Source organism: Lepus europaeus, chromosome 6, assembly GCF_033115175.1.
Source record: "Lepus europaeus isolate LE1 chromosome 6, mLepTim1.pri, whole genome shotgun sequence".
In the NCBI taxonomy this organism is placed as follows: domain Eukaryota; kingdom Metazoa; phylum Chordata; class Mammalia; order Lagomorpha; family Leporidae; genus Lepus; species Lepus europaeus.
In genome coordinates this window covers 105546716-105565314 of record NC_084832.1, presented here as the reverse complement: position 1 = coordinate 105565314, position 18599 = coordinate 105546716, and the positions used below count along the sequence as shown (strand labels likewise).

The following is an 18599-nucleotide window of genomic DNA, read 5'->3' as shown; positions in this document are numbered from 1 at the left end:
ACAGTGAGAGAGAGAGAGAGAGAGAGACAGAGAGAAAGGTTTTCCTTTTCCATTGGTCCACCCCCAAAATGGCCGCTATGGCCAGCGCACTGCGCCGATCCGAAGCCAGGAGCCAAGTGCTTCCTCCTGGTCTCCCATGCAGGTGCAGGGCCCAAGCACTTGGGCCATCCTCCACTGCCTTCCCGGGCCACAGCAGAGAGCTGGACTGGAAGAGGAGCAACCGGGATAGAATCCGGCGCCCCAACCGGGCCTAAACCCGGGGTGCTGGCGCCTCAGGCAGAGGATTAGCCAAGTGAGCCAGGGTGCCGCCAACACAGGAAAATCTTCTATCAGCTGCTTCACTCCCCAAATGGAAACAACAGATAGGTCAGGGCCAGGCTGAAGCCAGGAACTCCAAATGGGTCTCCCACATGGGTGGCAGGGGCTCAGGCACTTGGGCTATCTTCCTCCGGGAGCTGGATCAGAAGCAGAGCAGCCAGTTCTCAAACCAGTGCTCCCATGTGGGATATCAGCATTGCAAGCCCCAGCTTAACCTGCTGTGTCACGACACTGGCTCTGCTTTGGTGAAAGCATTTGGCTCCATGGTTAAGATGCTGCTTGGGAGGCTGGTGCTGTGGCTTAGTGGGTAAAGCCACTGCCTGCAGTGCCAACATCCCATATGGGCGCCAGTTTGAGTCCCAGCTGCACCATTTCCGATCTAGCTCTCTGCTATGGCCTGCGAAAGCAGCGAAAGATGGCAAAAGTCCTTGGGCCCCTGCACCTGCCTGGGAGACCTGGAACAAGCTCCAAGCTCCTGGCTTTGGATCTGCCCAGCTCTGGCCGTTGCAGCCATTTGGGGAGTGAACCAGTGGATGGAAGACCTCTCTCTCTGTCTTTGTCTCTGCTTCTCTGTCACTCTGTCTTTCAAATAAATAAACAAATAAATCTTTATAAAAAGAAAATATGCTGCTTGGAATATCCTGCACCCTCTATCAAAGTACCTGATTCAAGCCCCAGGTCCTCTACTTCCTGTCTACTTCCTACTAATTCACACCTTGGGGCAACAGATGATGGCTCAAGCATGTGGAGCCCTGCTGTCCATGTGGTACACCAGGATATAGTTCCTGGCTCCTGGCTTCAGCCTGGCTATTGTAGGCATTCCAGTGGATGGAAGGTCTCTCTGTCTTTCAAATAAAATGAAAATTAATTAATTTTTATTAGAGTAATTTATTTTCAAATACCACATGATCTTACCTATGTATGGAATCTAAAAAGGTCAAACACACAGAAGCTGAGAGTAGAAAAGGGGTTACCAGAGGCACGGGGTAGAGGAGGAAGATGCTGTGCAAAGGGTGCAGAGCTTCAGCTGGACAGAAGGAAGGTACCTTGAAGAGCTGCTGCACAGTGTGGTGACTCTAGTTAGTACAATATATCGCATATTTTAAAGTTTCTAAGAGAGTAACTTTCAAATGCCTCACCCCCAAAAATGATAAGTAAGGCAAGTGATGGCTATGTTAATTAGCTTGACTTAATTATTCATGTTGTATACTGTATTTGTCTGTATTTTTATCAGCAGAAAAGTTTTATTCCATTTAAGGACAAACAATTCAACCTCATCCAAGGCCTGAACTTTACAGACACAGCCAGCCATGTAAAGCATTAGATATTAAGGAACAAGACATCCGGTGGGGAGGGAGGGATGCTTCGCCACCTGAAGCTTACACCAAACTCAGCCACGTCCACAGCCGAGCTCCGCTAGCGCCTGGTGTGTTGAGGGGAGGAGCAGGACCCAGGGAGGAGAGCCGTGTCTCCCAGATGCCTAAGCATCTGGACCATGTGGGCAGGGGTGGGCTTTCACGCTGATGGGCAGGGGCAACAGCTCAGGCCTCCCAGGGCATTAGGCCGCCTTGCACAGGGCCACGGCGGAGAAGCATACCTCTCCTTGCTCACGCTCAGTGAATTCCCTGCACATCTTGGCAGCATCCTGCAGCAGGGAGTCCTCTGAGCTGGCGCCGTGGTTCACCAGGAAAGGCATTCGCCCATTAAGTTCATAGAGGTGGCCGTCCACGTTGTTAAACAGGATGATAAATTGCTATAACAACACATCTGAGACTAGTTACTTTATAAAGAAAAGAGGTCAATTTTAGCTCAGTTTTGAAAGCTGCAGTTTTTCCCTTTTCTTATTCTGCCTATATTTCAAGTGCAATATCATCGCCTCCAAGGTGCTGATGACAGGTGAAAGATGCCAATGCTTTAAAAAAAAAAAGATTTATTTTATTTATTTGAAAGACAGAGTTACAGAGAGAGGTAGAGACAGAGAGAGAGGTCTTCCATCTGCTGGCTCACTCCCCAGATGGCCGCAACAGCCGGAGCTGAGCTAATCTGAAGCCAGGAGCCAGGAGCCAGGAGCTTCCTCCAGGTTTCCCACGCAGGTGCAGGGGCCCAAGGACTTGGGCCATCCTCCACTGCTATCCCAGGCCATAGCAGAGAGCTGGGTTGGAAGAGGAGCAGCCAGGACTACAACTGGCGCCCCTATAGGATGCTGGCACTTCAGGCCAGGGCTTTCACCCACTGTACCACAGCACCAGCCCTGCCAATGGCTTTCTTAAACTAACCAATTAATTAATTTGAGAGAGAGTGAGCTAGCTCCTATTCACTGGCTCACTTTCCAAATGACTGCAATATCCAGGACCAAAGCCAGAAATGGGCACACAGTCCAGATCCCCCACAAAGGTGGCAGGAACCAAATCACTTGAGTGTGGGATCTACATTAGCAGGAAGCTAGAGTCAGGAGCCTGAGTTGGGAGTTAAGTCCAGCCACTCCGATGTGGAATGCAGACTAAACCCTTGCTCCCCTGATGACTTCTGCATCTATTTCCCCAACTGAAATATCTTCCCTGAGCCCAGTTCTCAGCTTCAGCTTCTAGGGTTCAGAAACTTCACTTAGCAGCACCCAAAGAGGGCCTTTTTCTCTCAAGAAAAACTGTTTAAATTGTTACATATTGAAGTCTCAAAAGATGCGAGGAGCTATTTTCCTTGCACTGATGTTAATGGTGTTTTGTTAGTATAGTCACCAAAGCAGATATATTAAATAAATGACAATTTCTAAAATATGTAAGCAACTTTTTAAAATAATGTATTAAAGCCCACCCTGCAGGGGGGAGACCAAAAGAGAAATGGTTCATCCTGCCTGTGTCAAATATTCTCTTGTTGACTACACTCTACTCAGGCTGTCTGGACTCTTCACCTCTGGGGCTCCCGTGTTCACCTCTGTATTGTCCAATTGTAGCAGAACCCTGCTAAGTCAATGGAGCCAGAATCCCTACCCTCAAGATTTGATCATCTTCTGTAGCTAATTAGTTTCCTCATCATCCGCCATCCCACAGGAAATGTCCTGTCACCCTGGCCTGTCTGCAGCAAGAATCCCATTAAAGCCAGTTTGGTCAGAATCCACCCCCCTTACTCCTTATGCTTCCTCATAGTCATTTTCTACCCAGTGATCCTACCCTGACACTTGGCCTTTAATTCCCACTTTTGGGGGCTGGTGTTGTGGTGTAGTGGGTTAAGCCACTGCTTATGATGCTGGCATCCCATCTCAGAGCATCTGTTCAAGCGGTGACTGATCAATTTCTGATCCAGCTCCCTGCTAACATGCCTGGGAAAGCAGAGGATGATGGCCCAAGTACCTGGGCTCTTGCCACCCATGTGGGAGACCCAGATGGAGTTCTACACTCCTTGTGGCCATTTAGGGGAGTGAGCCAGCAGAGAGAAGATCTCTGTCTCTCCATCTCTCTGTGTCACTCTGCCTTATAAATAAAATAAATAAACATCTTTTTTTAAAAATTCCCATTTTTCCTTCTTGCATTCAGAGTTGAGCCCAGCTCTCTCCCCCACTGATAGAGCTCATTCTGATGATCCTTAAACCTATAATAATAACCCCCCTTGAATAAACCTTCCTTCTTTCCTTGCTAACATCTTTAGTAAACCATCAATGGGGGCCGGCACTGTGGCGTAGCAGGTAAAGCCACCACCTTCAGTGCTGTCATCTCATATGGGCGCCGGTTCAAGTCCCGGCTGCTCCACTTCCTATCCAGTTCTCAGCTATGGCCTGGGAAAGCAGTAGAAGATGAACCAAGCCCTTGGGCCCCTGCACCTGCGTGGAAGACCCAGAGGAAGCTCCTGGTTCCTGGCTTCAGATTGCACATCTCCAGCCATTGCAGCCAACTGAGGAGTGAACCATCAGATGGAAGACCTCTTTCCCTCTCTGCCTCTCCTTGTCTCTCTGCCAAACTCTGGCTTTCAAATAAATAAATAAAATAAATCTTTATAAAAAAAGAGTCATCAATGGCTTTTTTCTTTAATACCTGGCTACTATAAAGTGCAACAATAGAACAACAAGGCTCCATGATTCAATTCTATCTGGGAATAAAGATTGTGTAAAATGGCACATCCTCAGTGTAAGGTGCATCCTGCAGCTTCAACTCAAGGAAATAATAAAAGTAAAAGACAGGGTCAACCAAATGTAACTCTGAAGTTTAATCTGAACCTTTGTTGCTCATCTTACCTCCTCAGAAGGCCAGTCTCAACTCCAAATTCCCATAAAACCCTGCTGATTGAGAGCCTCCACAGATTTAGAGATGGAAGAAGGAATCAGCTCCTAGGTCAGAAGGGAAAATGTCCCTTTCAAGTCCCTTTTCCCACAACCATCTTCCTTCCTTCTCTCAACACTCACCTCAGCAGCTTCTCTTCCCATGCCTACAACTTTGTTGATTGAATTCTACTCTGTCCTACTTTACAGGTAAATATTCCTACACCCAAAACTACACTCTCAGGCTAAATTCTATCTCTGAATGATCCTCCCACAAAGCTCCCTATTCTGAGCTGGTTCTTCTGCTGTGGATATTGTAGGGGTGGAAACCTCTACGCTGAAGGAGTCATGAACAACACCTCTAACAAAAAGACAGGATAACAGAAGATAACAAGCATTTTCTTCATAGTTTTATATGACATAGGAGTCTTCAGAGTGAAGATCCAAAGATACAAGGGAAGCTGTCCAATGTTGTCTATATGTTATATGTTTTGATGAAACAGGACAGTCATCAAGAAATGGGAATGGACACAAAGGGCATGAGTTAATAGAACCAGACTGAGTGGGGAACACCCAGCAAGGTCTGTCTGTCCAGATTCTTCTCAGCCCCTCTCATATAACATTTTTTTTTCCCTTGTGGGTATGGGACAGGGTCTCTGGAATGAAGATCTTAATTTCTTTATTGTTATGTCTTTTTATTAAAAAATACTTATTTATTTATTTGAAGGCAAAGTTACAGAGAGGCAGAGGCAGAGAGAGAGAGGGAGAGGTCTTCCATCCACTCCCCAGATGGCCACAACAGTTGGAGCTGCGCATATCTGAAGCCAGGAGCTTCTTCTGGGTCTCCCACTAGGGTGCAGTGGCCCAAAGAATTGGGCATCTTCCACTGCTTTCCCAGGCCACAGCAGAGAGCTGGATTGGAAGTGGAGCAGCTGGGACTCAAACAGGTACCCATATGGGATGTTAACACTGCAGGCTGTGGCTTTACCCGCTATGCCACAGTGCCAGCCCCTATTGTTAGGTCTTACAGAGTAGTTTTTTGTTTTTTTGTTTTTTGGTTTTTGGTTTTTTTTGACAGGCAGAGTGGACAGTGAGAGAGAGAGAGACAGAGAGAAAGGTCTTCCTTTTGCCGTTGGTTCACCCTCCAATGGCCGCCGCGGCTGGCGCGCTGCGGCCAGCGCACCACGCTGATCCGAAGCCAGGAACCAGGTGCTTCTCCTGGTCTCCCATGGGGTGCAGGGCCCAAGCACTTGGGCCATCCTCCACTGCACTCCCTGGCCACAGCAGAGAGCTGGCCTGGAAGAGGGGCAACCGGGACAGAATCTGGTGCCCCGACCGGGACTAGAACCTGGTGTGCCGGCGCCGCAAGGCGGAGGATTAGCCTAGTGAGCCGCGGCGCAGGCCTACAGAGTAGTATTTTTAATTTTATGGCTGGCTTACAGCAAAGGGGTTCTGGTTTCTATGAACTGTCTCAGAGAAGAGGAATTCCAGTTTCTACTGCTTGACTTGGGAGAAAATGAGGGGTGAAAAACAGGTCAGGAGAAGATCAGGGAGAAACTTAAGACCTTCACTTTGGAGTGTCTTTTTTTTTTTTTTTTTTTTTTTTTTTTTTTGACAGGCAGAGTGGACAGTGAGAGAGAGACAGAGAGAAAGGTTTTCCTTTTGCCGTTGGTTCACCCTCCAATGGCCGCCGCGGCTGGCGCGCTGCGGCCGGCGCACCGCGCTGATCCGATGGCAGGAGCCAGGTGCTTCTCCTGGTCTCCCATGGGGTGCAGGGCCCAAGCACTTGGGCCATCCTCCACTGCACTCCCTGGCCACAGCAGAGAGCTGGCCTGGAAGAGGGGCAACCGGGACAGGATTGGTGCCCCGACCGGGACTAGAACCCGGTGTGCCAGCGCCGCAAGGTGGAGGATTAGCCTACTGAGCCGCGGCGCCGGCCTGGAGTGTCATTTTCTGAGCCCCAGCAATATCAGACTCTCCCTGTCCCCTCATCTCTTGAATTTATCTCTTTCCCTGGGTATCATTCTTGGGAAAACAATGCCAAGTAGTTGCAAGTTCTTTTAACTGTAAAACCCCTACCCTGCCTCCCAGGGAGCTTAGATTAGCTCTGGCTTTACAGTATCTTCATCTGAATTCCACCTCACCATTACTAGTTGCCTGTTCCTAGGTTCTCTATGCCCCAATCTCCTAATCTGAAACTATGGGGAAATAATAATACCTTCTGTCCAAGTTTATTGGGAAGGTTCAATGAGATAAACCAAACAGCATATATGATGCTTGCTGGTTCATATACAGCTCTCAAGAGAGTGAGGGGCCAGTGCTGTGGTGCAGCGGGCTAATGCCCTGGCCTGAAGCGCCAGCATCCCATATGGGCATCGGTTCTAGTCCCGGCTGCTCCACTTCCAATCCATCTCTCTGCTATGGCCTGGGAAAGCAGTAGAAGATGGCCCAAGTCCTTGGGCCCCTGCACCCATGCGGGAGACCCGGAAGAAGCTCCTGGCTCCTGGCTTTGGATCAGCGCAGCTCAGGCCATTGTGGCCATCTGGGGAGTGAACCAGCGGATAGAAGACCTCTCTCTCTCTCTCTCTCTCTCTCTCTCTCTCTCTCTGCCTCTCCTTTCTCTGTGTAACTCTGATTTTCAAGTAAATAAATAAATCTTTAAAAAATAAAATAAAATATACAAGAAATTATATTTTAAAAAAAGAGTGAGATATTATCTCTCATCCACCAAATTCTGCTTAATCATAAGATTATATTCTTAGAAAAAAGTATGAATAATGCATACAATATCTTTTATCTATAGATTATACACATACACACACACATGCATATTATTCCATCTTAATACAGGTTGAATATCCCTTATCCAAATGCTTGGGATCAGAAATATTTTGGATACTGGATTTTTTTTTTATTCTAGAATACTTGCATGTCATAATATTATATCTTAGAGATGGAACCCAAGCATAAACACAAAATTCACTTATATTTCATACATACTTTGTACACATAGCCTATTTTTAGTGAGCTCTTTCTTGTTTTGACTACAACCCATTACATGAGGTCAGGTGGGAGATTTTCCACTTGTAGCATGCCACTGGTGCTCAAAAAATCTCCAGTTTCAGAATATTTCAGATTTGCGATTTTCAGATTAGGGATGTACAATCTACCTAATAAAGTGCAAAGGAAACTTGTCTCACAACATATCAAAATTTTCAGATACAGAAAAATACCTAGCATTTTCCGTTTCAAAATGTTCTTGAAATAGCTGTGTTTAGTTCTCGATGACAGAACAAATTTGACCATTGGGGTGGGGAAAGTCCAGCCCTGAGCAGTGTACACAGTGCTTTTAGGCACCTGAGCTGCTGTAATCCTCACAAGAGCGCTGAGAATCAGCATCGTCCTTAGCATTGCAGATGGAGAAACTGAGTCTTGCAGAGATGCAGAAAAGATATCAGTGGCATAGGACAGAGCCAGACTAGAATCCAGATCTTCTGACCCTACATCTTCTGATTCCCAAAGGCTTCTGCTACTTCACCATGTTAAGGAATGGCCCTCATTTCACAGTAGCTAGTTTAGTCAACAAAATAGATGATTAGATCTAATGTCAACAATAGTTTTGTTACTCATTCAACACTCATTGATTAACTCCTGGATGTGGCTAGTGAGCAAAAGCTAAAGAAAAATAGATCTTTGACCTTGAAGAAATCAAAACAGGCCACCCTGAAATAGGCTTCGTTAGCATAGGTCAAGTTACTCATTCAGAGGAAGTGTGAACATCTGCTGACAGAGGAATGGTCTCAAAAACTGTCCTTCCATAAGCAGGTGGTATCTCTCTACATTGATAAAGTAAACAGCAGGTACAGACAGAACTTTCCCCAGTATTCCCCCTCCTTTTTCGCATTGGAAAGATCTTTTCACAAGACAAAGAGATTGGAGGTCTGATACCTGGCCCAGAGGGAGGACCACAATTGGTCTGATGATGCTACCAGTGAGACTTTATCTGCACAATGAACTTCATTGGCTACCTTTTCTTTCTCTTTTCCAATTTGTGTCACCACCTCCCCCCAGCAACCCCATTCCCCTATTTCTTTCTGTAGCCAAAAATGGTACTTAATAGGGCAAGGGTAGTGGGGCAACAGGTTAAGCCACCACTTGGGATGCCCATATCCTATATGTGTCTAAAATCAAGTCTCACCTCTACTTCTGATACAGCTTCCTGGTAAAGTAGCTGGAAGTGGATGACAGCTCAGGTTCTTGGGTTATTGCCACCCACGTGAGAGACCCTGATGGAGTTTCCGTTTATTGGTTTCTGCCTACCCTAGTCCTGACTATTGCAGCTATCTGGGAAGTAAACCAGTAGATGGAAGCTCGCTCTCTATGTACATCTAACTCTGTCACTTTGTCTTTCAAACAAATTAATGAATGAAACTTTGAAAACAGAAATGCTACTTAAGCTTCAACTATATGGCCCTTTCTTTTGAGTCTTGCATTTTGTGTCTGATTCCTTTGCTTATGTTCATTAATAGATTTATATCCATTATCTTTTTTCTCTGTTAATATGCCTCATGTCTTTTTATTTCACAAACTAAAATTATCAAACCTTCAGAAAGAAAAGAGAAAATTCAAGAATTTTTTGGAAACTCAGTGAGATTCTAAAGGAGACAGATCTTGAGAAAAGGAAGCAATGGGATTCAGGAATGGGCCCAGCTCAGTGTGAGGGTCTGGTCAGGGATCCACTCGGAGTGGGGCTCAGAGTAGGCCTCAGAGTTGGGGCATACATGGTGGTTTCAGAAGAGGCAGCATCCCTCTCAATGGGGCAATGAAAAAAAAAATATGTTCTAGAGCAGGTGTCTGTGGGTGGGGAGAGGCCAAGTTAGAAACTGTGGGATAGGTTCTATTAGTGGTGAGAGGGAATGCCCCTGACCATAGTTGGGCATTGAGGTGGGCTGGGAAGAGCTGAGTGATGTGGTTTGAAGGATGGGGGTTCCACAGAGAAGCAGACCCTATACCTCTCCCCAGCCCATAGTGAGACAGGTAAGTAATCAGGGACAGAGCCAATAGGTCTGGGTGGCAGCTTTACCAATTATGCCACAACACCAGCCCCAAGATTGGCCATTTTAAAGTTACCTTCTTTGTGAGACAGGCACAGGGAGATGGAACAATAGAAGAAAAACTTATTCACTAACTTCAGGTTACTTTAAGTTACCTTTTTTGTGAAAGGATTAAGACCAAGGGAACTTCATTACTTTGCCAATTGACAGTGGCTTGCTTGGGAATTTGGGGTGTTATCTCTCTAATCTTAACTTCTCAGAAGTTTAGATAAACAGCCTAGTTTCACCTGGTGACATGGAACTTAAGCATGAGTTTTGACCTTTAGCATGTTCTGTTCGGACCCAGTGCAGGAGCTTGGTTCAAAACAATGATTTCCTGTAACTTTTATTTAATATGCCTGAAACAAGACTAAGAGGGAATTTTAAACATCCCGATACCCTCTAGGAGAGAAATCTATAAGAAAGGACTCATGTCTGTAAACAGGAAAGATGCTCAGACTTTGAAAAAGCAGCATGACAGGGGCCAGAACTGTGGCTCAGTGGATTAAAGCTGTGACCTGCAGTGCTGGCATCCCATATGGCCACCAGTTCGAGTCCTGGGTAAGCCATTTCCAATCCAGCTCCCTGCTAGTTCACCTGTGAAAGCAGCAGAAGGTGCCCCTGTACCCACGTAGCAGACCTGGGAGAAGTTCTTGGCTCCTGCCTTCAACCTGGCCCAGTTCTGGCACTTGTGGCCACTTGGGGAGTGAACCAGCAGATGGAAGATCTCTCTCTGTTCCTCTACCTCTCTGTAACTCTGCCTTTCAAACAAAATAAATAAATCTTTTTAAAAAATGACAATCTCTCATGAAGGTAGACATTTGGCCTAGTGGTTAAGATGCCACATCAGAGTATCTGGTTCGATTCCTGGCTCTGGTTCCTAAGTAGACCTGGGATGGAAGCAGCAATTGCTCAGGTAGTTGGGCTCCAGCCACCATCTGCATGGAAGGCCTGCATTGAGTTCCTGGCTCCCAGCTTCACCCTCCTCTGCCTCCCTTGCAGGCATCTGAGGAGTTAACCAGCAAATGGGAGCTCTCTGGCTCCCTGGCTTCTCTCTCTCTCTCTCTCTCTCTCTCTCTCTCTCTCTCTCTCTCTCTCCAGTCTTTTATAAATTGTAAGCTAAATTCCATTTCATATTTTAATGTCTCTGGATGCATTTAAAATCAGTTGAAAATCACAGTTTACTTGGTAGCATTTGTTTCCTTTCTTATTAGAACACAGTATGAGTGCCTCCAACAATCAATGGCATATCCATGGCAATGGCAGAGCCCTGAAATAATTAACTGGCAGTTTAATTCACCATAAAAAATATTTGTCAAAAAGCAAATCATGGGGCTGGCGCCGTGGCTCACTAGGCTAATCCTCCGCCTGCGGCACCAGCATCCCATATGGGCGCCAGGTTCTAGTCCCGGTTGCTCCTCTTCCAGTCCAGCTCTCTGCTGTGGCCCAGGAAGGCAGTGGAGGATGGCCCAAATGCTTGGGCCCTGTACCTGCATGGGAGACCAGGAGGAAGCACCTGGCTCCTGGCTTCAGATCGGCGTAACTCCGGCCATAGCGGCCATTTTGGGGGGGTGAACTAACAGAAGGAAGACCTTTCTCTCTGTCTCTCTCACTGTCTAACTCTATCTGTCAAATAAACTAAAAAAAAAAAAGGAAAAAAAAAAAGTAAATATTTTTCATACGGTTAATAAAGTTAGAGTTTGTCACTACAAAACTAAGGTCATCACTGTTATTGATCGCCACTGCCTGGCTCAGGCTCAACTTTCTCTCGAGAGACAGGCAGAGGGGCCAGCATTATACTGTAGCAGGTAAAGCCGCAGCTTGAGACACTGGCATCCCAGGTGGGCACCAGCTTCAGCTCTCTGCTAATGCACCAGGAGAGGCAGCAGAAGATGGTCCAAGTGCTTGGGCCGCTGCACCCATGTGGGAGACCCAGAAGAAGCTCCTGGCTCTTGGCTATGGCTTGGCCCAGCCCTAACCATTGCAGCCATCTGGAGAGTGAACCAGCAGATGGGAGATCTCTATCTCTCTCCCTCTCTCTGTAATTATGCCTTTCAAGTAAATAAAATAGATCTCTAAAAAAAAAAAAAAGATTTTTTAAAGGCACAGCAGGAAGGCCTTGGTGCAGAGCAGCCCCACAAATCAGACTAACAGGTTAACAATGTCAAATGACAGCCAGTTTATTAAACCAATGGATTAAAAGTGCATAAAGAACCACCATACAGGAAAAAACAGTACAGAGGTTCCTCAAAAGACTGAAAGTAGAAGTGCCATATGAGCCATCAATCCCACTACTGGGTATACATCCAAAGGAAGTGAAATCATTATAAGAAAGAAATACCTGCAGTCCCATGTTTATTGCAGCACTACTCACAGGAGCCAAGACATGGAATCAAGCTAGGTGTCCACCAATGCATGAACAAAAAAAGAAAACATGAAATAGAGACAATGGAATATTATTCAGCCATTAAAAAGAAGAATGAAATCCTGTCACTTGCAGAAACATGGATGGAACTAAAGGATATTATGTTTAGTGGAATAAGGCAGTCACAGGAGGACAAATATCGTATGTTTTCACTATATGTAGAAGCTAAAAAAAGCTGATCTCACAGAAGTACAAAGTAAAATAGCGATCACTAGAGACTAGGAAGTGCAGGGGAGAGGGAATTAAGTAGAGGTTAGATAAGGGGTACCAAACTACAGCAAGACAGGAGGAAGAAGATCGCGTGTTCTTCGGCACAATGGGTGACCATAGTTTACAACAATGTATTACATCCTTGATAAAGATCTAGAAGACTGTGAAGGTTCCCAACACTGAGAAATGATAAATGTTTGAAGAGACAGAAATGCTAATTTGATTTGATCATTACACATTATATACCTGTATTGAATTATCCTACTCTTACCCTCTGTGTATAATTATCTATGCATCAACTAAATTTTTAAAATATTTATTTATTTATTTGAAAGGTAGAGTTAGAGAGAGAGAGAGAGAAATTAGAGAGAGACAGATCTTCCATCCACTGGCTCACTCCAAATGGCCACAACAGTCAGGGCTGGGCCAGGCTGAAGAAGCCAGGAGCCTGGCACTTCATCCAGGTCTGCCTCATGGGGGCAGGGGTCCAGGCACTTGGCCCATCTATTGCTGTTTCCCCAGGCACGTTGGATCAGAAGTGGAGCAGCTGGGACTCAGTGGAGCACCCATATGGGGTGCCGGCACTGCAGTATACGGCTTAATCTGCTAAGCACAGCACCAGCCCCCAATTAAAAACATTTGAAAAAAAAATCCACATGGGGGGCAGCATTTGGTGCAGTAGTTAAGACACAGTTTGGGATGCCTACATCCATATTAGGATGTCTGGGTTCAAGCCCCCACTCTGCTTCGGATTCCAACTTTATGCTAATGCACACCCTGGGCAGTAGCAGATGATGGTTCAAGTACTTGTGTCCCTGCCACCCGTGTGGGAGCCCTGATGGAGTTCTGGGCTCCTGGCTTTGGAGTGGCCTGGCTTTGGCTGTTTCAAGCATTTGAAGAGTGAACCAGCAGATGGAAGATGTCTCTCTCTCTATGTATGTCTCTCTCTATCCCTCTACTTTCAAATAAATAAAATCCACCAAAGAATTTTGAAAAGCCATATAGTCAGAACGTAAGAATAAATGAAAAGGACACACAGCGTTCATGGAGAGTGTCTGCAGTGCCTTTTCAGAGAAGTCAAATAAAAAGGGGTGAGTCCAAGGGGCAAGCTGCCCTGGTGCAGGGGTCCACGGTGCACAGAGGTGGAACACACGGAGTTTTTGGGAAGCAGTGCCACATGTAGACGTGGCTTGGATGACAGGGTGCCAAGAATCGGGACACTGACCTCACAGGAAGACACTCTAATCCTGATTCAGTTGCCCCCCACCCCCACCCCTGGCCAAAGTCAATTATTTTGAGGATCAGGTTCCTCCTCTGTAAAGTGGCTATAAAATACCACTTTTTGGTTGCATGAAGAGTACAGACAATATTTGTAAAACATTTGGCAGGGAGCACTCAACTCAACAAATAGGAATACAATTGTTAGGAGGCTATGAATAGGAGTGAATGCCCAAAGCTGCTGCCTGGTGGAACAGTAGGATCTCAGTAAAACGGACTGTAGCAGGCGGGCCTTTGGGCCAGTGTGTGCCAGTGCACACCCTGGGAGGCAACAGGGATGGCTCAAGTGGTCAGGCCCCTGCCACCCACGTGGGAGACCCGGAGAGTCCCAGGCTTGGCCCAGGCCATCCCCCCCTCACACCCGACCCCACTGCTGGCATTTGGGGAGTGAAGCAGCAGACAGGAGATCCCTCACATATATTTAAAACGACCGTAGGAAAGAAAGTGTTCTGCAGGAAACGCGGTTAGAGGACCCTTCCTCGTCTACAGATGAGGTAACCAGGCAGGGTGGGGGCGGTAAAAGACCATACCTCCCTGAGGGACTCCGCGGCCAGCAGCCTCCTCCCTTCGCCCCGCCCACCTGGCGCGGCCCGCTCAGGCCCGCCTCCCCGGGCGTCGACCCCCGCCGCGGCACCGTCCCGCCCTCCCGGTTCGCCAGCGCCCTAGCCGTCCTCCTCGTCCCGCCCACTCGGCTGGGCGAGCCTGTCAGGATCGCCCCGCCCACCGGATTCGCTCCGCCCACCAGGCGCCCCCGCCAGTCAGGCTCTCGCTTGGCGCCCTGCTCACCCCGCCCACCCCACTCGCTCCGCCCTCCCGACGCTCCCCGTTCGCTCCGCCCTCCGGAATCGCCCCGCTGGCCCCAGCCGTGCGCCTCGCTGCTCAGACTGCGCCTTCCCGCCGCCCCCGCGCCCCGCAGCAGCCGGTGCGTCCGGAGCGCCAGGGCGACAGCATGTTGGGCATGATCAGGAACTCCCTGTTCGGGAGCGTAGAGACATGGCCTTGGCAGGTGCTGAGCAAAGGGGACAAGGTAGGCCCGCAGGGCTGCTGGAGCCTGGAGGAGGGTCCGGCCGGAGAGGGCTCTGAGGGACCGCTGTGTGTGTGCTGGTTTTTTCCTGGGCGCGGCCCTTTGCGGCCCAGCTCTTGGAAGGAGGGAAGTTCAAGGTCCGGTGCAGGGGGTTACAGGGCATTGCGGGGAGGAGGGAAGTCAGAGAGAGGAGGTTGATGGGGGGAGGACCCCAGCGTGGCGAGTTGGACACCGCCTGTTGAATGCATGCGTTGGTCCTAACAATCCAGATGTCCTCAACAGTTTCTGTTTGTTGAGAGACTCTTGACTGCAGAAATGACTGACACAGGCCTTGTGGGCCAGAAAGTGCCCCGCTACTGGAGAGCTGAGGACAAGAGCGTAGGTTCAGTACTGCCTGTGGGCGGGGTCGCAGGGCCTGGGGCAGTGACGGGTCTCCAGCTGGGCGTTGGAACAAGAAAGAGCTAGCAGAAAGGCCAGCAAGCGCTGCAGGAGTTGGGTGCCTGGAATCCATGACTGTGTGTCCCCCAGATTTACACCGGTGCCAACATGGCCCCATGGGACTGCCTCCCTGAAAACAACGAGGCTGCCACCAAACTATCCTCTTCTGGCGGGCAGGCCGCGTCCTGCATCAGAGTGTCTGATTTCAGCTTCTGCCTCCTCGTTTCCGCTTACTAATGCAGACCCTGGAAGGCAGCGGGGACGACTCTGCCACCCGCGTGAGTCCCTGATGCTTGGCTTTGGCCGGCATTTGGAGAGTGAACCAGCAGATGGGAGTTCACTCTCCCTTTCTGTCCTCTGCCTCTTAAATAATAATAAAAAATAATAATAATTAATTAAGTTTCCTTTGGTGCAAAACCACTTGAAACCCATGTATATGAGAAGACCTTCAAAATGCTCATGAAATTGTGTATTATGGAAAAACTATGCATGGGTTTCAAACATTTTTCACACCGATACAAACTTACAGTTCCGTTTTCCCATCAACTTTTTGAGGCACTGTGTGTGGAACTCCCAGCACAGCGCCTGATTTATTAACAGACTAGCTGAGGAGTAGGTTCCAGTACCTGGTGCAGTGGTTGTCACACCGAGTCCCCAATGAGACTTGAGACTGCACTCATCAAGCAACCAGAGACCTGTCGCTTCACCTGTCCCTGTCTCCGTGTCCCCCTCTGTATGTGGAATGAGCAGATTACCCCTAATCAAGGGTCCCATGGTCAGGTGCCTACAGTACCCAGGCAATGATGGATATGAGCGAGGCTGAGTGTTTAGGACTCTATGGCATGGTGGGGACTGAGGCAAATCACGGAGAGATTGCCCCATCTTCAAAAGGGCAATTCTGTCAGTTGTTGCCATACAGTGATGTGAGCCAGGGTTGCCAGATTTTTAAGGAAAACTAAAATCTTGTTTATTTGAGAAGCATAAAGAGAAAGAAAGAGTTCCCATCTGCTGGTTCACTTTCTAAATCCCTGCCATGCCTGGGGCTGGGCCAGGGCCGGAGCCAAGACTGGGAATGTCATCCAGGTCTCCCAGATGGTTGGCGGGAACCCCACTGCATGAACTATCACCACTGCCTCCCAGGCTCCGCATCAGCAGGAAGTCAGGAGCTGGATCCAGGAAACAAGCCCAAACGCTCCAGTGTGGGACATGGGGATCTTAACTGGTGGGCCAAACGGCCACTGTTATAAACAAACTGCTTTTTGGGTGCCAGTTATGTGCTGGGCACTCTTCTAAGGCAATGAGGATAAAGAAAGGACAAAACCAACACAAATCCTTGCACTCCTGGAGCTTATGTCTTAATGGCTAATGATCAAGTCAATAGGGAAATTGTGTCCTGTGTCAGACGGTGATCAGTGCTGTGAAGAAAAGCAAACAGGGAAGTGGAGGTTAGGGCTGAGCTTATGGTTCTGGGTAGGGCGACTGTATCAGTTTTAACTGGCTAAAAATGTTTGTAAACACTGATTATGCCTTGGTATGAGCCTGTCTACGGATCTGGCCTGATGAGAGTTCCTGTTGGCGCTAGCATTTCTGAGAATCCACATGCTGGGGCTGACATTATTGCACAGCGGGTGAAGCCACCACCTCCAATGCCAGCATTCCGTAGAGAGTGCTGGTTCAGCTGCTGGCTGCTCTGCTTCTGCTCCAGCTCCCTGCAAATGTGCCTGGGGAAGCAGCGGAAAATGGCCAAGTACATGAGACCCTGCCACCCACATGGGAGACCTAGATGGAGTTTCTGGCTTAGGTCTTTGGCCTGGCCCAGACCGAGCCATTGCAGCCATTTGGGGAATGAATCAGCAGCTGGAAGATCTCTCTCTCTCTCTCTCTCTCTCTCTCTCTCTCTCCCCCTCTCTGTCTCTCTCTGCCTTTCTAATAAATAAAATACATCTTAAACAAAACAAAGACTCCGTGCTGACGTGCTCAGGAAGGGTTCGATCCTGTACTGGCTGGGACTTACCTTGTCTTTGGGGTTGGTGATAGAGGGGCTGGGCTGCTCTGTGGCCTGTGTCCTCAGTTCTTCCTCAGCATTCCTTGCTCTGCTGTCGTGCCCACACGGAGTGAGACAGACCCCTGTCGGCTCTGGTTCCCAGGCTCAGGTGTCAGGCAGTAATGGGAGACAGGAACAAGAGAGAAAACAGTCATTCTCTCTCCTTAATCCACATCAAGTCTCTAACACCAGGAGCTTCTCCTCTGATTTCTGCAATACAGGCTGCCCTAGTCTGGCTTCTGCCAGGTGATCCAGGTGTCTGAGCTCAGGTAACAGGTCATCCTTCCTTTCTCCATCTCTCCTAGGGCGCTAACACCTTAGGTTGCCTCCTTTGGCCCTGTTGGACATCTCATCTCTTCTGTTATCTGTGTACCGATTCCTTGAGTCATGGTGCCTCTGCTCTAAATATGTTCATGATTTCTTATTTTGTGTTAGGCCCTTACTGATAGGGTGTTGCCTGCCTCTGGGATAAATGTAGCTCCTTTACAAGTATCTTCCCTCTTCATTTACTGGGAATATGGGGCTGCATGTGATATTATTAGCAGGCTAAAGCAAACCATTTATCCCAGTTGAAACTCAATTTCTGACACTGTAGAATGGGTATAAAAATCTTTTCCACTTACTTTCAGGATTACTATAAATATTAAATTTTTAAAATATGAAAATGTTTTATAAACTGAGCACTCTACAAATGCGTTAATATCATTATGTGAGAACTCAGCTCCAGTCTTAGTCACTGTAGTCCAGTGTAGTCACTGGCAGCCTCTCTGAAGCTAATCACAAGTGATGATAATAGTTCCTATCTTTGTAGATTGTTTTGAAGTTTTACTGAGATCACCTGTTACAAATGGTTCAACAGAATACCTAACACTTGGTTGGGCACAGTACATGGTAGAATCCCCTTAGTTTTAAAGGAAATTTTGGGTAGGTTACTTAATATCCCAATCACTATGAATCCACAGATTTTTCAACTCTGTGACAAGAATGGCAAAGCCAATGTGACAACTAAATACTTGAAGATATTTGTAAATTTTTTTTAATATACAAAGTCATGTGTTATTTTGAAGAGAGCTTCTTCTTGAAACTATTTCTCCTTCCCTAGAAAGAGTCTGGGCCAGTGGATAGCACACTCTGTGGCCCAGGCAACAGGGATGTTCAAGACTGATTATAGGTGCTGGGCGGGAGGCGCACACAGCCGCAGGCCTTATCAGGTACCTTCTTCACAGCTCAGAGAGGGAGGATAGATGGCTTTCTGTGTCGGATTGGGTGTTCCTGTGGCTGCTCAGAGTAGGACTGGTGTTCGGACTTCCTTATTAGATTTGTGTCCAACCTTGTACACATTGATTAGGACATGATAGCTTAGGTTTGAATCCTGGCTCCACAGCTTGTCCACTGTATCATAGGTGTGTTACTTAAATTTGTTCTCCATTTTCATTTGAAAATGACAATCCAAGCACCAGTTACTTTACAGGGCTATTGGAGAGATTAAATGAGTAAATTCATGTAAAACATTTAAAATA

At 47.6% G+C, this 18599-nt stretch overlaps 1 protein-coding gene across 1 annotated transcript in view; it reads left to right on the top strand.

The window, feature by feature from the left end:
• The first annotated feature begins 14417 nt into the window (after positions 1 to 14417).
• HEBP1 (heme binding protein 1) overlaps positions 14418 to 18599 on the top strand; it is a 28328-nt gene continuing 24146 nt past the window's right edge. Inside the window, exon 1 of the mRNA XM_062194854.1 lies at positions 14418 to 14600. Coding sequence (XP_062050838.1) covers positions 14523 to 14600 — 78 coding nt within the window. The 5' untranslated portion in view covers positions 14418 to 14522. The remainder of the gene's footprint in view (positions 14601 to 18599) is intronic.